We start from the raw sequence: 18,286 nt of genomic DNA on the forward strand, positions 1-18,286 counted from the left end.
TACAACCATGAAGTATTCTGCAGTCCTTACAATTCATTTTTCATAATTGCTTCACAAATTCAAAATCACAATTATTCAACACATTATTTGACATGGACTGCTTTTCTTTTGCAGGCAATATACAGCAGTCTGTTTAGAGAGAGAAGGTCATGTTATGATGGGCCTTGCACATCACATCTTACCTCAAGTCTCTGAACAGAAATTTATAACCTTCTCCTTTGTCCTCCTTCATGAATGCTTACAAAATAACCTTGGTATTTCCTTGCTGTTGCACATCTTGGTATTGAATGTGATTGTTTTGGGGAAGGAAATATAAAACCACAGCTCAGGAAGAGCATTAGAAATGTAGACCAGAGTTTGAAATAAAGTTTTTCATTCATTTCCAAGTAGGAAAATCAGTGATTTGATAAATGGCCTAAATGTATAACACTTATCTCTTCATTGCCTGTATATATTACCCAAGTGTTAGCTAAACAGCAAATAGTTAGACAGACAATAACTTTTTGTATATTTAATACCAGAAGCGAGACAGAGTTATGTCTACTGATTTCACCTTAAAACAATTGTAACTTGAAGAATTTTCTATTTTCATACACAATAATATTTGCCTTTAATGCATCCACAATTGAGACACGGTGGCTTGCATACTTCTTATGGAAAGAATATTTCTCCTTTGTTGAATTTGGAGGCCAGAGATGACAAAAGAAACATAGGCAATACTGGAAAGCAATCAAGTCTAAAAGCTGTATCACAGCTCAAGAATTCCTGGCTTCAAAATTCCTCTTCAGGCTTGTACTGAACTTCTACTGATGAGCTTTACATGCTTTACAGTCTGCTATACATTCAACTCCCACACACACCTTGAATATTGAGGTACAGGCACACTTCCATAAACAATTTAAAAAAAAAAAGGAATTAAATATCAGGGAAGATGGATTTCTTATCATTATTGTGTTTCTATGGGGGAAAAAATTGTAGATCCATGGTTTTACCTCTCCTTTTTCATTTATTTATATGGAATGAAATCTGATGTAAAGAGAATGTGTCTCCTTGAGATGTGTCATTCTCTCCCCATCTATATTGTACAAACTGGTAAAAGTAGGTTGGTGTACCAACAGTTAGAAAAAAACCATATATACTCAGTAATCTGTGTTGCAGGCACCACCTATCTTTAGTATCTTAATGCTTTTAAGATTATGAAATACCTTCTGCACCACTATATAAAGGCTGGGTTTCTGTTTTCCATTTCACATGGTCAGTACTTGAACTATGGATAACATTTAACCTTGAGCTCCTGATCAGCTTGAGAAACACAATTTATAGGATCAAATTCCTTTGGCCCTCAGCTCCCTGTTCTGTCTTTCTAGGGATGGGGCACAGGAGCTTTGCTCTGTCCAGGAAAACCTTTTACAGCACAGTTCACTGTAGGGAGCTGTAGGAGATCCAAAAGGCAGCTGATTTAGGCACACAGAGGGAACAAAGCCCTGTGTTCTGTGAAGCAGGCCTGGGTTACCTCACGTGGTTTTCAGATGGAGATTCCCATGTGGGCATACAAGGGTGACTTTGGGCCACAGTGTTGAGAAAAGCTCTGATGATTTCATCATGAACAGAACCATGATATGGAGTCTGAGGAATGCACTGGAACAAGCCAGGCTGAACAGATGGTCCATCATTTACTGGAGACTTCTCTGACAGGAGCTATTGCAGGGGAGGGATGATGATGGATGCAGTGAACTGGAGATGCAATAATGGACATTTATGAACACCATCAGTGTTAATTCTTTTTTATCTGCTAGGGACACAGGCAGGGCAAGCAGGTACCTGGGGTTCCTCAGAGTATAAAGCTCCATCATGGGTGGCTTCTCTGGTGCCACTGGGCCTTTGCTTTTCCTCACCAACATCTTTGAGCTCAGTGGCCAGCTGCAATGACATGATTCAAGGATCCAGCTGTCTTCCCTTTGCCACCCAGCTCAGGGATGGAAGGAATGACACAGGTTTGAGGCAAGTGGACTCCTGCAAAGTCTACCATGTGCTTCGGTCTCCTCAAGAATCATGAGAATGATTAAGTGATTTTTTAAAAACCTCCTGGTGTTTCTCATTCCTTCCCTCTGGAATTCAGCAAGTTAATAACTTCAACTTGTTTCCAGCTACATACATAGAAAACACAGCTAGAGCACAGAAGCTGGTCCACATTGGACCAAAGCCTCCTCTACTGTGGGATCTTTCTTCTGCAGTCAACAAATTATCATGAACATGCAGGATAAAATTAATTCCTTCCTCTGCCTGTGTGGAGGTTCATGTTCTGAACAGAAACCCAAGGCTGGTTCAAGGCAGAAACAGAATCAGACATTGGAAAATCACAGGACTTTTCAGAAGTTTAACAGACCCATCTGCTTCATCCACTGCTGCCAGGAATTATTTATTCAAAAAGTTTAATACAGCAAAAGTGAGGCTAAATATTTTATGCCTATTACACACACACACATATATATTTGCAATTAATATTAGTTTTCCACCTCTATTTAATGTTTGCTGCAAAGAACACTCTAAGTCAGTGTTGCCTTTATCCTTAGCTGGCAAAAGCACCTGCAAATTAATTTCCACTTAATCTTTAAATCAGCAAGTACCAGTTTGCAAAAGATGCTTCCATCTCTTCTTTGGGAACAAGCACAGCACACAGCCTGTCCCATCTCTTCTTTGGGAACAAGCACAGCACACAGCCTATCCCATCTTCTGCACAGCTTCAGCTGAGGAACACAGAGCTTATTCACAGCCATCTCTTCCATCTGCATTTCTTTGCACAGCTCTCAAAAGCAAGTTGTGGAAAGTTTGGAAATTTCACATGCTGTGCTTGATGAGATTGTGGAGAATGATTCCTTCTTTTGCACCAGTGCACACAACATTTCTGGTCTCTCCTTTTCAAATCCTGCCTCCAACACTGCTGTGACACTTTGTCTGCAGCGCTGCCCTCAGCCAGAGTGACTGCAGCCCCTGCTTACCACGCTTAGCACATAAATCCTGGGAGGCTGCAGCTCTGGTTCCTCTGCCAGGAGCCCTGATTTGCCAGGAACTCAGCCAGGCTGTAGAGGGAGGTGTCTTTTGCCCTCCACACTTGCTCCCCTCTTCTCTCACACACTGAGTCCTGGCCAGGGAAGGACTGAGCAGAACATTGTTTTAGGTAAGGGGGTCTCTATCTGCAGGCCAAGAGGGGCAAGGGAAATTTTCCTGCCTTGTGCCAGTCCAAAGAGGAAACATCCTTTATGCTTCTCTGCCTCACAGAAGGCTCAGCAACCTCAGAGCCTTTCTGCTTTTAAATTACCTTTGAACTAAACTTTGAACTGAGCTGGGATTCCTGTTCATGTCCTTCAGCTCAGCAAGTGCTTTGTCTCAGGTGAGATCTGTGTGCAAACCACGAGTCCCACTGCTACAGGAGGAGCTCTTGTCTTTGGGTTCCAGCCTGGGGCAGGTGCAGAGGAGGGCACAGAAACCACACTGTCACTCTTAAAGGAACTACTCCACACTTTATTTCTCTGAAAATGGGAAATGCATACTGAATGCTCAGATCACCCAGGAGTTACCTACAGACGGGTTCTGGGCACAGAGACAGAACTGGTTTCTAAATATGAGGTTTCCATCTGGAGAGGGCATTCCACAGGATTTTCAGAGTATTGCAGAGTCCATTCATCATCTAGACTCAGCTAGCAATAATACTACTGAGCTTTGATGTTACCCAACAGGATTCTACATTACAAGCAAGATGAACTGTGTTTCCATTTCCAGAATGAAATCCAGACATGTCTTCAGAGAGTTGTTCTGAGACTCAGTTCAAAACTGCTGATTTAGAATATGCACAGAATTACAAAGAAGGCACTGGTTCAGGCATGAGAAGCTCTGGAGATGTGGGAATCATTACCAGGATTTCTCTGTCACCTTGCCTGCCCAGAGACAGCAGCACACTAACATGATTATACACTTCTCTTCCAGGAAGGACTTGGCTGTGAATTTCACAGGTTACCACCTGCATTCCATCCTGTGTACAAGTGCCATGTGCCCAGCTAGCAGCAGCAGCATTGCACCAAGAGAAGAGAAGACACAGCTTGGCTTCAAAAAGTCACGAGAACTGCCTTGGCTCTGCAGCAAAAAAAGCACTGGAAGTGTTGGGTGGGAGAAAAAACTTTCTGCTTTAAGCGCTCCTGCAATTAAATCCTTCTGCAAAATACATGGTTTCTTCTAATAAGTGGAGACTCAAGGGGTTCTGAATTTAAATTAACTTCCTGAGCAAAAATAAATTAAAACTATCTAGCTCTATTTTTTTTCTTCATGCCATCCTGCAATTATAAGGAACTTTATCAAAAGCACTAAGTGTGGAGTAAGGGGTCCTTAAAGAAGCTCACAAAATCATTGCTGTATCTTTATTTCAAATAAGAGTGAGATGAATTTTCTACTTCAGCAAATAAGAATATATTAATACATTTAGCCCAAATGCAAGGTCTTTTTAATTTTGTATTAAAAATAGCATTTATTCTCTGTGTATTTTCTACCTAATTAAAGAACAGACATTAAGTAATGCATAAGCACCATCAGTTTGTCAAATCAGAAACAAACACAACAAATACTATAATGCATCTTGCCCTTTTATTGTGTTGTATTACAGACAAAGAGAAGTACAGAATAATCACTGTGTTACAACCATAAAGTTGCAGTGTCACTCCGATCCCTTTGGGAGTCAGACAACATCCACTTGTCATTCATTCCACCTCTCTGTTGAAACAAGCTGTGTATATCAAAACTCAACTGTGAGCAACCATTTTTCTAAATGAAAACATGACAAAAATACCCCAGTTCTTGTAACAGGACTTTGCAAGATTCTTCAGGGTACCAGCAGAATAAGCATGCACAATAGCAATACCAAACCATAGACATGCTGCTCCCTGAAAAGGGGAGCTGTGCAGGAAAATTCACAGCTTCAGTGCTGGGACTCCATCTCCTGCAAAGAGCTGGCTCAAAAGCTGTGCATTACTTTGGTCCAAATATAAGTGGGAGTGAAGAAGCCAAAGGCTGGTATTTTGCAAGGAAGCTGTGTTAATCCTACTGTTTTCTTTGTACAATAAAATTTGGTTTATGAGGAAAGGCTCTGTGGCTGTATTGACCGGTGCCACAGTGCAGTGTGATGTATCAGAAGGGAGCTGCTGCTGTGTCATGCTGCTTCTCTTGTACACAAAACAGGTCCCAAGGACCTACAAAGGGGTTTGCTGGAATGCTACAAAGGACAAAGCAGATTCCTTATTTGAAATGCAGGTGCAAGGAAGCTTTTCCTTGCTGAGAACCACGTCTTTCAAACAACTTTGGCAAAATATATGGCAACACACTCCTTTGTGTTACTGAGTATGACTGCCCATGAAATAATAAGTCAGCAGTGGGTCAAAGTTCCCTATTTCCCTGTGTTTGATGTTGTAGACAAAATGGGAGAGAAGCAGTTTGGAAACATACAGATAGTTTCCATCCTAACTTACTGAGCAGGCTGAGAGCAAAATACCAAAAACACAGCCACTTATGGAAAGACAGACAGACTAATAAGAATTAGTAAAATTACTTTGAAAATCACTTTTTTTGTTGATCCTGCTCCAATGTTCTTGTTTGTATAAAAGTTTCTAGCCTGTACATAGATGTTTGAGCTGATACACAAATCTCTACTTTGGGGATGATGTTTTGAGTCCAATGAAAAACATTATTATCAACAGGAATTTTCCACTGGGGCCATTTTCTGTTCTCCTTCCCAAAATAAAAGGAAAATGCAAACAATGAGAAAGGATTTGCTTTTCTCTTTTAAAGAGCAACAAGGCACAATCTACTACTGTCTACTACTACTACTACACTGCTTAAATTGTTTTGTTCTCTCTTGTCTCACAATGCAGCAGGAATTCAAATAACACCAGCACTGTAACCCACCCTGGTGGAGTGCAGGGTCCATGCAAGAGCTAAGGACCATTTTGGTAGAATTTAAGTATTTCCCAAAGTACACTTTCAAGAGACCTGGGCAGGCAGACATTGTGTGGCTCTCTGCCAAAACTCTCTGTAGAGGCCAGTTTGAGTGCTTCAATCCAGCATGTGATTTGCTTAATGAAAGACACTTCTCCAGAAGATTTTGGCAGATGCAATCAGTTCAACTGCCAGGCAGTATTCATGTGATTACAAATGTTACTGATCACATTAGATACTTAATAAATCTCTCCAAAAAAGATCACAGCTACTGTGTGGCTCTGAAGAAATTAAAATTGTGAGACAGAATATTGTGTTTGCTGTGCACTGGACTATTGATACAATTGGGGAACAAACCCCTTGGACTGCCAAGCAGACAGTGATAAGTATTAATTTCTATATAATGCCAAATCTGCTTGTTTGTAAATGTTTATCTATGCATCATGGCAAAGTAGCTTCCTTTACATGTTATTCTTCTATAAATGCATTTTAAAAATTGACTTCGCTGACTTTCACAGATCTATGGCAATTCACATAAGCCAAGAGGTTGGCCTGAAAGTCCAAGGACAATTTTTGGCTTGAAATACCAAAAAAGCACGATGCTATCCTTACATAAAACCCATAAGCAAGACTTTGGCACTGTTTCTTCTTTTGACATTTCAGCAAATGCAACATCACATAGAGTAATGATAAACCACAACAAAGCAAAAATAATCTAACTGAGCAATACCTGTTATGATAAAAATGCTTTTCCTTATGGTGGGGCACAACTTGCACTCTGTATCTTCCTGTAATTTACTGAAGAGCATTTTAAAAATGAATAAATGTCCATTGGCCAAATCCCAGCGCTCATTTCAGTGTATTGCACGAAAGCAATCACACAGGCCTCTCTTTTCTGCTCTCAGGAGGAGGGTTTCTGTCTGAAAAAAAAAAAAAAAAAACCCAAAGAAAAACCATGAAATCAAAGAACTGATTATATTGCTTTAAAAGAGTATATAATTGATTAGATCTAATCCCTCTGCACAGCTGCAGCCAAGGTGCTCTGCTGAGTGAAAAATCATAGTTATTAGTGATGGTTTTCATCCAGAAAAAGTGATGAAATTAGTATATTCAGGATTTGGATGCAGGGAGAGTACTTTTACAGTTTGAATGTTTTCATTTTCACAGTTAACTTCTAAGGAGTTAAGGGCTGCAACAAATTCCACTTTCAACTGCACTGCTCTTAATTCCTTCGTGGTGATTGATGGCTTCCTGTTGACCATGCCATCAGTCCTGTATAATTTAATTGCACAAGATGGCAAGTGCTGAGGAGCCAGTTGTGCTCTCAGTTACACTGCTGCTTCTCTAGAACAGCTCTGAGTTGAATCCAGCTGTCAGTCTAACCCTGCTGTCTGAACCTCATAATCTTTCAGGCAGATTTCAGTCTGAGTGTGTGGTTTTTATTTCAATCTGAGTTAAATTTCTGACAGTGGCTTTATTATCAGTACTTGAGTGAAAGCTTGAAAACCATTCCCAATGCACATTGTTTAAAATTACTTGCATTTGTATTTGGAGCTTATTGGTAGGAAAGAATTTCCAAGCTTTTTTTTTCTGCTGTATACAGAGGGGGGAAATTAATTTTAGATCTTTAAAGACATTCAAGTGTCATTTATTTAATTGTGATCAAATAAATATTTTGTGGATTCTTGTCACACTTTTAGAAAAACAAAGGCTGAATCTTTTGTGTGGCACCATTGTTTCAGAAGCCAATTTCTCATGAGACTCAAAATTGTTGGTGCAAGGAATTCACATCAGCAAGTGCAATTGTGACTGAAAATTCTTCCTGAGCATATCTTGTGGTTTCCACCCTGTGGTCTGTGGTCCCTCAAGCAGTTTGCAGATTGGCTTTGAAGAGTTTCTTGAGTGGAGAAAAAAAGAATTTAGTAGGCTTAAATTCACTGTGAATGAGTTTCACATCTGCACTGCAAATACCCATTAGAGGTTGAAACTCACTTGTTAAGAAATTATCTCAAAGGTCTGTGAAGCAACAAGGTCTTCAGTCTGCTGGTGTTCCTCTGATACCTCCTGACACATCAGGCACAGCAAAGGCTAATTAGCAAAGTTTCCAAAGGAGTAGCTGGGCTCTCCTGTGTGGGTCCTGCTCCCCTCCTGCCTTGCCTGGGCAGCAGTGCCTCTGTCACCAGCAGTGCCCACTCTCTGTTATTCATTTCTTATTCTCAGACTGCAAGCTGGTGCAGGACAGGCTGCTTCAGAACAGCTTTCCCTCCCCAGCCCTATATCCTCCTCAACTCAAACTTTTGACATCCACTTTTGCATTAAAGAGGGCTTGTTCACATTCCTTGCCTGCTTTCACTTATCAGCTTAGCGCAATGGCAGGCGCTGTTAAACACTGCTCCCTGCTTGCACAATGAAATCTTGGATGAGTGAATGCTCCCATTGTTGGGAGCCCAGGAGAAATCATAGAATCATCTTAACATCAAACAGGCTTATTGGATTTCACAGTAATACCAACAAGCTGTCACTGCTACCACAAACTCTGCCTAGGCATCACTCAGGACTATTTACAGGCAGGAAGAGCAGCTCTGGGAGCACTCAATTGCAAACTGAAAGACTGGAAGAGAAGTATCAATTACAAAAATTAATTGTGGCCTTCATGGCACTGGCTTAGAGAGTCCCTGATATGCTGGAGCAATCCTGCATGGTGTTTGCCCTTGCACCAACAATTTCCGAGACTCAGGACTTGTTCAATGAAGTTACTTGTGTGTCAAACTTGAGGAATTATAGCTGGTCAGCATAAGTCAAGTATCAGCAGTGGAGTAAGGATATGGAAGCTCTACCTTCCAGAGTATAGAAGGCTACAGTGTGCCATTTGTAGGGCCTTGGCTGCTGCATTCCACTTTAATATTTCTGCATCAGTCAGTAATTTGTGTTTAACCAAAGCATCTCTGACAGAAAGCCCTTTGGAGTATCAATCCAAAGGCTGGCAAAGGTGTACACTAATACAGCCTTTACTTACTGGTAGTATTAAGCTCAGTTGTCTAAAGGTGGGTGATCTTTCAAACAGCTGGTTCTGTTTGGTTTTGTGATGCACTGTTCCTGTGCCCCTTGCTCTGTAACACTGGGAGCTGTCTCAGTGCCTTGGCATGTCAGGCCTGTCCAGAAACAGAATCATCTTGTGCCTTCTCCCTTTATATTCTGCCTCTCCTCTTCCAAGACAGTGCTGCTCTCTGGTGTGCTGCATCCTCAGTCCACTCTCCAGATAGAACAGACCTCACAGACACATCTGAACATCTCTGTGGGTGGGATTTAGAAATTGTGCTGCCTCCATTGCATTCAAAAAAATTTTTAACTTCCCACGTAAAGCCTGTTGACAGTATAAGAACCAGCTGCAATTGCACCTGGTCTTGACATGTCATGTGTAGGTACAAAACATTTCAGCTGACCCTAATCCAAACAGGTGGAACTCTGCTATGCACCAGAAGAGCCCAGAACAGCTGCTGGAGGTAAAGCCCCTCTACTGACACTTTACCACTTAAGAGTTATTTATTATTACTCCAGTGCATGGGAAACTTTTGGAATGCAACCCACGCTCAGAACTTTGTCCTAATCAGTTTGCTATTGATAGCTCAAGAAAGCTGAGGTCACTTTAAAGCCAACTTTATTGTGTAGGGCCTGACACAGCTGCCCAAGGTCACAAGAAACCAAAGACAAAGCTAAATAATTGCCTTATGGTTTGAGACACATAATTGATTTATGCCCCTTTGGTGGGCTTTGCTGGGAATGACAATTTGAGCTGAGTGTGACTGTAGAGGAGCAGGGAGTTATTCTCACCTGCCAAGAGAGATGGCCCTGCTCTAAGGGAGGAAAGGTAGGACAAGGCATGCATGGAGGGGCTTTATTAGAGGAGAGAGACCTCTTGCCTCTTGCAAACTTCAGACAGCAGCCAGAACCACTGTGGCAAATCCTACCCCAGCCAGTTTGCACATATTTACAAACCCATGCATGAATTAATTACTAAAATCAGGGCATTTAACACACCCTCATTTTGTTCACTGGGATCTCTGGAGACTGGCATGTGAGGTAGTGAAATCCCCTGTGTGCTGTGATAAATGCAAGGAAAAATGTTCTCCCTTTTTCATGAGGTATCAATCCATGAGCAAGGGGTGTTTGTGTGTGTGTTTCCCTTTCCTCTGCTAGCCCTGCCTGCCACCTTCTCGCTCTCCTGCCCAGTGAATAGTCAGTCCACAGCTTGGAAGCAATGTTGTGTCAGAGAGTAAATCATCTGTCTTGTTTTCCCCTCCTTTGTACATCTTTCCTTCTCCATTTGGTGCAGGGACTGTCTGAGGTAATTCCTTAGGCTGTTATGCAAGAAGTCAGACTAGATGATCATTAGAGAACCTCTGCAGACTGTGAAAAATAATCTGTGCTTGCTATAAACCTATTTGCTGGGATGGGAGTGAGTCAGCAGAGATGTCATGTCTGCTGTACCCAGACAGGCAAACCTGGCCGCTGGGAGATAAAGGCAGAGGGAAATAAATTCCTGCAGAAACACATACCCGCGTGTCGAGGCTATAGGCTGTCTTCTTCAGATCCTGCAACGCCCTCTGCATGAACTCGAACGCGTGGCAGTCAACACAGGGACGGCCTGCAGAGACAGCAGAAGAAGACATCACTGTCACAGCAGGAAATTTGGAGTTTAGCACTACAGAGGAATACTCAGAGACCTTGCCAGGAGAAACTCCATCTTACCAGGCACCCACACCTGCATGTGTGCAAATTTAGAGCTGCCAGTATCTGTCTTTGTGCAGATGTGAGATGATCAGCAAAAAACACAAAGAGTACTTTGCTGTGTGTGCTTTTCTGAACATGGCCCAGACTTGACTCTGCCTGCTGCTTCAGCCCCCAGCCTCTCCCCTTAAAACTGAAATCCTTACCCCTTCTCAGACATGGGTTAATTCTCCACAGATACACTGAAAATAGCAGTTTGGAGTGGCTCAGGAACCAGACAGGCAGGTCTGTTTTTACAGGAGTTCTTACAGAGCAGCTTGGCAAGGGACAGTGCCAGATCTGTACTTGCTTCCTTTCACCTGCTGCTGTATTTTTTCTCTGCCAGGAATGCAAAGAATCCCACTGGCTCTGCAGCTGCTGCCAGTGTGTGTGCACAGAGGGGCAGGGCAGGGAAAAGGCAGAGAGTGGAGGACAAGGGGACTTGACAACAATTAAAATTTCTCACTTTTGAACCTGGGCGTTTCTGCTCTGCCAGGATTCACCCTGCACCAGTCTCTGTTTGAAGTTAATGATGTGTGAGCTTTCAAAAGAAGAAATTGCAGACACTGGAGCAGATGCAGGGAGAATGGGGAAAGATGACATTTCACACTGATCACAGAGCCCCCAGGTTGGGGGGAGTGCCAAAATCCTTGTCCACAGGCAGCGTGTGCTGCTCTACCCAAGCAAGGAGGGTGCAAAGCTGCTGCTGAGATGGCTGGGGAGCTGTCTGGAGCCAGGGAGCTGCTGAGCAGCACTGCAGCACCCATCTGTGCCAGGCACCCTGCTGCCAGCACTGCCTTCTGAGCTGTACCTGAGGGAGGGGAGCAGCCAGAGTGCTTGCCAGTCCTCAGCAAGCCTCTCAGGGGTTTTGATTTATTCAGGAGGAGTTTCTCTCCCACCTGTCCTTCTCAATCTCCCCTCCATGCAAGTGACATCTCAGGGAGACCTGGGGATCAAGCTGGGGATTTAATTCCCAAGCTTGTAAGGAGATGCAAAGTCCCCACCTCTATCAGAAAAGCATTGCTCACAAAGGCTCTGCCTCTCCAGGCACAGGAGTAGTGACAGGATGGTTTTGAGCACATTTTAAAGACACTCAACCCCTCCTGTGTTCAGTATTTCAGTAATTTAATTGTTTCCAGTTCAGATCATGAAACAGAACCCTGCATGCTCAGACTGCTGTCAGCAAATCCATCATTGACTTGGTGTCATGCCCTGCTCCCTCCCCTCACTCTGGTCTGCTCAGAAACACCCTGCCCTGGCTCCACCTCAGGGAGGTGCTGCAATGTCCTGAAGTGCTGACAAGCACCAAAGTGAACTCAAAATCAGAACCTCAAGGAGAAAAAGGGGAAAAAAAACCCCAAACAACAACCCCACACCCCATACACACAAAAACCAAGCAAACAAAAACAAACAAACAAAAAACAAACACCAAAAAAGAAACACAAAAAAACCCATTCAAGTGATAAATAAATGTCTCCTGCTTCTGCAGTGGGGAGAAAGCTCTTTTGAGGAAAGCCATGAGTTCCATAATCTGTCTCTGCTTGTCAGACAGGAAGTCTTCTCAGGCCTTTGTGAGAACTGTGATGGGATGGTTGTGTGGGAGCATTCACTGGTATTTATGACAGCCAAGTGTGGACAGGGAGGTACTACTGGAATGGCACAACCATGTCAAGTGGTTATTTCACTTCTGCCATCCCTGGGAAAGCAGCTGCCCTGGTATCAAAGCATCTTCTGCAGGAGGAGGGTGGTGGCACAGAGGACATCTGCCTGTGCAGCTCTGGGTGTCCTGAATCAGCACCTGCAAAGCCCCTAACAAACCCTGCCCTCCAAAGTCAGAGTGCACATGCAGCCAGTTTCACCTCAGAACAGGATATTCACTCTTTAATGTCATTTCTTGGGCTGTGCTCTGTGGTGGGGGGTCCTTCTCCAGGCACTGCTGTCTCTGGGTCAGGTCAGCATCCCTGCCTGCTGGGAGCCAGTAGCCCATGGCAGATACTTGAGGAAGATGCAAGAGTAAGTGTCTAGCAATGTTCTTCTAGCCTACCATGAGGCTGGAGGATATCCTGCATCTGGCTAGTGTTTCTACATCTGATAAGGCCTCCATGAATTTTTCTCACATTAATTTGCTCTGTTGCTTCCTGAATCCATGTAAACTTTTGTCATCTCAACATCCTGTGGCAATGAGTTCCACAGCTCAGCTATTCACTGAGGGAACAAAACACCATTCCTGTCTGCTCTGAAGTTGACATCTGCTGCTTTCATTTCCTGCCTCTAATTTTTGCAGTGGAAGAGATGGTTATTAAATAATCACCAACTTTGCCCCACTTATGACTTTGATGTTCTCCATCACTCTCTGTCTTGGTCTGCTTTCCAGAATGAAGAGCTGAGCTGCTAAGCTGGCCTGTCTAGCTGAATTTGATGTCTCTTCATGCCCACAGTATTTTCAGCTAGGTGCCCATGGACATTTCCCCAACAGAAATACGTCTAAGCATCTGTTTTGAGAAACAAATCTAAATATGTGCTATTGCCAATAGGAGCAGTCCCACTGTGCTTTTTGTCCTTGGCTGTGACATCTCACACTTCCACTTGCTCACAGCAGGAGTGACAATGCAGTTCCTCCATCAGCTGGATCACTGATTTCTTCCCCCCAGAGCAGATCCTGAATGCCCAAGTTCTGGGGCTAGGACAAGAAATAGTGCAAGGAGAGGCAGCCAGGTTATGGAGAGGACAGGGGCAGAGGTAGCACAGGCTTGCATCAGCTTAAAGCAGTCATGAAACCAAATCTCAAACCACCTCATAGCAAAGTATAGCAGAGTGCTATTAATTCCTTGCTGACAGCTGGAAACAGACTATCATTCATAGGGAGACTTAACAGGTCTGTGGATTAACATAATGAGAATTATCAAGAGTCAGCTATAATTCTTTAAATGGGTCCTGTCAGCACAAGGACTGTATGTGTCTTTGTGTGTTTTGGGAGAAGTAGGGGAAGAGAAGAAATATGTTTCTTGGCTTCTTCTTGGTGAAGAACTGGAACTGAAAGCACTGTGTAAGTCAATTTTACTTTCCCTTGCATACACTTGGTATTTATTCCTTGTATTTCATGCACCTTGGCTAATGAAAACAGACTAACCAGCTTCTGGTCTTCAGATTCCATAGTTTAGCTTTCACAGTGGGTGATCTGGGTTATAACTGCAATGGGAGGCTGAGGAAATAACTTATTTTTTTCTAGCAGGTTGCAGAGAACTTTAAAGAAAATAATCTGCAAGTATTAGTAGCACCACTTCAATCTTGAACAGTCTTTTGTATATGCTACATGCTGTAAAGTATAAAGACACAATTAATCATTGATAATTAGAATTATTCATAAAAAGCTGTGCCTGGCTGTGTGACTGGCAGAGAGCAGGGGATGTGCCCCAGCCAGATCTCAGTGCCACACACAGGACAGGATCTCTGCAATGCTGAAGAGATCTGTGACTCACTCTCACGCTCCTCTCCTGTGACTCCTGCACCTCCCACACTTGTACAGAGCACTGCTGCCCCTGTCCTGCTCACGAGGGAGGGACACATTCCTCCCACAGAGACACTGTGTGGTCCAGCTGGGAATGTTCCTGCTGAGGGTGTGCTGCCAGTGCCATGTCACACAGCTGGGAACAGAGGGAAGCATCGAGCACACACTGCTCTGCCCTGCAGAAGGACACTAAATATGGTCCATGTCCACCCTATACCCCTGTTAATAACGTGCACTAGAGACCCCTTTCCCCTCTTGGTCATCCAGGGTCCCACAGCCAGCAGCTTGCCTGGGCAGTAAGGATTTAAGTGCCAGCAATAGGGAAAGTGTTGCACAGGCAGTGCCCTCTAAATGGGTCAGTGCCACGGGGATCAGCTCCTTGATGAGACACAGCCAGTGGAGAATCAAGAAGGAAAAGATTCAGGAGTGTCTGTACTAAATCACATCGAAGTGAGTGCCCAACCCAGTGCCCAGTCTCCCACAATCTACATCTCTTGAGTAATAGTGAAAGTCTGGGAGCATTCCCAAGCCTCTCGAGTGTGGGATAGCTCCACTCTGTAACAGTCAGACAGACAGCAGCCCTCCTGTCCTGGACACAGGTGTGCCAGGGTCCATCCCAGCAGGTCACTGGTACAGTCCTGGCCCCATGCCAGCATGCATCCCTGGGCACTGCTACAGATGAGACCTTCAAGGCCAGCACTGGGTGCCTTGGAAGAGCATGAGATCAGGGCAAGTCTGGAGGAATGCATTCCCAAAGACTCTTCCAGGTCTCAGGAATTTGCTAAGGCAGCTCCTGAGCCAGAAGAAATGCCACTGTATCTAACAGCCCTTTCTAGGATTTTTTTCCCCCTTGAATTTAACCAATTGCTTCTGCAATCTCATGCAAACATTTAGCATCCACAATGTCCTAAGGGAAGAGTTTCACAGATGAACCATCAGGAAGAGCCATGACAGGCAAAGGAAAGTGCCTGGAGCACTTAGCAGCTATGCAGCACTCCCCCAACAAGTGGCTGAGGAGCATCAGGAGTTCCTTGTGGCTTTAAAACTCTGTCCCTGCAGCAGCCCAAAACAATTTACAATTCATGATCAGCTGACAGCCTTGCTCCTGGCCTGGTCTCAGACAGAAATAGCATCATGCTTTTCTGGCAATGCTCACAGCCTCTGTTCTTTGGGATGGGGCAGTCTCTGCAGAAACACTCCCACAGAGACACTCTGACCTCTCTTCATTCCACACTCTTACATTCAGCAGTAAGACAAGACAAGGAATCTTCCTCAAAGTCTGCTCAAGGGACTCCACAGCCTGGCTAGAGGATGGTAATAAGATGATAAAAAGACTCCTTGACACTGTAAGAGGATGGGACAGACATTTTTGTGGAGCCTGTTATGATAGGTCAAGGGGTAATGGTTTGGAAATAAGAGAGAGTCAATTTAAATTAGTTAAGGAAGAAGTTTTTTACTGTGACAGTAGTGAGGCACTGGCATGGATTACCCAGAGAGGTGGTGGATGCTCCATCCCAGGAAATGTTCAAGGCCAGGTTGAACTCGGCTCTGAGCAACCTGATCAAGTTGAGGATGTCCCTGCCCATGGCAGGGGGTTGGACTGGATGAGCTCTGAAGGGCCCTTCCCACCCTTCTATGGTGTTACAATTCTGTGAGACTTGGGTCAGAAACCCTGGCCAAGAGTTTTGTTCTACAGTTCAAATGGGAGTTTACACAAGTGGAACAAGAAACCACTGTATGCATTTCCCCAAATGTGTTGACTTGCCTTTGCTAACACAGACACACAAAGGGTACATACAATTTATTTTCCAAGCCTGATTTTTCCATAAAGTGGACTGCTCATCACAAAAATTATTAGAATTAATGAATTCCTAGGAAACAGACACAGAAAATAGCAGTGTGGTCTGGTTGAGAACAGACCAAAACTTAGCCCTTACAAACAAACAGACAAAACAAAACAAACAAACAAAAAGGACAGAGAACGGAAAAAGAGGGAAATTCAACATCTGAGTTCCATTAGTTCCATCTAATGGAATTAATTGAGAATAAACTGCAAAATGCAGTGACAAAAACAGACCTTGTATGAAATATTTTGATAGTCATATAAAAAGATAGATATGATACAAAACAAGTATGACTAAGAACTAGAGCTTTGTTTTCATGCAATTATCCTTCTTTGTTGTTTTGTTGTGGCTTTTTTTTTTTTTCCCAGAGGACATTTTATTTCTCTAATGAGTGGCTACTTCCCTCTTGCTGTCACCAAAACACCCTGAGATCATTGACTCCATCCCCTAATGACTTTGAACTATCACCTCATTTTGGAGCTGAGAAAGTTTACACACTTATTCAAAATGACAGAGGAAGCTCATATAGAGCTGTGATCCAAACTGAAGAGCTCCTTGGTGTGCTTAAACCAGTCTGTCATATTTATTTATTTTTAAGGTTTGCAGGATTTTGGAAATTTGTATTTGCTTTACAAATGCATTGTTTGGGTAAATATCCCCTGTGTTGATTTGTAGCAGCTAGAAGAAAGTTGAACTTGACCTATTGTTCCAACCAAATACTAAAATAAGCAAGATGCAATGCCCCAGCAGGAATACACACAAATTTTCTTCTAACAATTCTCAGACTAGTAAGGACATGATATCCATTGTAGCAAATCTGTGTACATCAATTAAAACTATATAGCAAAACAAAATTCTCAAGAAGTAGATCTAAAAGACCTACAAACAAAGAGCTGGAGTACAAGCTCAAACGAAAATTAAGAGTGTGCAGTTAGCATTTTTTTCCCTAAATAACTACTAATCCTTTGCTCACTTGTTGTTTCTATGACTGTTTTCATGTGCTTTGCTGACATGGCACAAACTCATCATTCCTCCCTCGTTAACCAGGCAACACCAAGTTCCCCTGGACCGAATGCAGTGTGGCTGCTGGGGATGCAGGCAGGACAGGGTGCAGCAGGTACCTGCCTTTACCTGCTTTCTGCAGGAATGGCATCCCCAGAGTCCTGGCCAGCCCCTGCTGGGGATGCAGGCAGGACAGGGTGCAGCAGGTACCTGCTTTTACCCGCTTTCTGCAGGAATGGCATCCCCAGAGTCCTGGACAGCCCCTGCTGGAGATGCAGGCAGGACAGGTACCCATGTTTACCTACTTTCTGCAGGAATGGCATCCCCTATGTCCTGGCCAGCCCCTGCTGGGCATGCAGGCAGGACAGGGTGCAGCAGGTACCAATTTTTATGTACTTTCTGCAAGAATGACATCCCCAGAGTCCTGGCCAGCCCCTGCTGGGGATGCAGGCAGGACAGGGTGCAGCAGGTACTAATTTTTACCTACTTTCTGCAGGAATGACACTCCCGGAGTCCTGGCCAGCCCCCACGAGGCTGGCGCTGAGCAGGCTGAGCGCCGAGAGGAGCAGGATTCCCGCACGCATCTCACTCCAGAGCAGCGGCAGCGCCATTCCTCCCATCAATAATTCAAGCTGTCTTCCCTGCCTGGAACGAGGAGAAGCAGTGAAAAATCAGCAGTTTTCTCCCTGCACGCTCCTCACAAAGGGGTGGATGAGGCAGGACAAGCACAGACACGAACCCGCTCGCACGCACCGCTCCGTGTTTATTCCCGTGCCGCGCACGGGCTCGGGGCGCACCCCACGGACCAGCTCACCCAGTACCTGATCCCAGTCCTCGCCTGTGTGCCAGAGCCTTGGAGCAGCTGGAGGGAACAGGCAGAGCTCCAGAGCCACTCCGAGCATGCGCCCCTTCTGCATCCCCCTTCCCTGATTGGGGTCATTGCCATGGAGATTTGCTATAGCAACACTGAAAAATTGGAGATGCCGAGTGGAGAAGATGATTTAAAGGGACCACAGTGTGATGAATGGTCACTGCTGTACCATGCCCTCTCCTTGGCAGACACTGGCTGCTGCCATCCACATGAGAGAGTCTTGGGTAATTTTTGTGTTTGTTGCTGTTATTCCTGAAGGACTCTGCTGTATTTCCTGTGCTGGAATACACAGCTCCCACCCCTTGCTTCAGCTGT

General features: G+C 44.1%; 1 protein-coding gene across 3 annotated transcripts; it reads right to left on the minus strand.

The window, feature by feature from the left end:
• Positions 1 to 4,613: 4,613 nt before the first annotated feature.
• Positions 4,614 to 18,055, minus strand: C5H4orf48 (chromosome 5 C4orf48 homolog). 3 transcript variants are annotated; one of them, XM_033060454.2, is made up of 4 exons: positions 17,922 to 18,055; positions 17,588 to 17,745; positions 10,536 to 10,624; positions 4,614 to 6,899 (listed from the first exon to the last, which is right to left on the minus strand). In XM_033060454.2, the coding sequence occupies exons 1-4, from the start codon at positions 18,044 to 18,046 to the stop codon at positions 6,834 to 6,836; spliced, it is 438 nt and encodes a 145-aa protein (XP_032916345.1). In that variant the 5' UTR covers positions 18,047 to 18,055; the 3' UTR covers positions 4,614 to 6,833. The 3 variants fall into 3 exon arrangements, with proteins under 3 accessions (XP_032916345.1, XP_032916346.1, XP_032916344.1); XM_033060455.2 differs by having other exon boundaries at positions 4,614 to 6,895; positions 17,854 to 18,046; XM_033060453.1 differs by having other exon boundaries at positions 17,854 to 18,036.
• Between the last annotated feature and the right edge of the window lie 231 nt (positions 18,056 to 18,286).

Source organism: Catharus ustulatus, chromosome 5 (assembly GCF_009819885.2).
Source record: "Catharus ustulatus isolate bCatUst1 chromosome 5, bCatUst1.pri.v2, whole genome shotgun sequence".
NCBI classification, from domain to species: domain Eukaryota; kingdom Metazoa; phylum Chordata; class Aves; order Passeriformes; family Turdidae; genus Catharus; species Catharus ustulatus.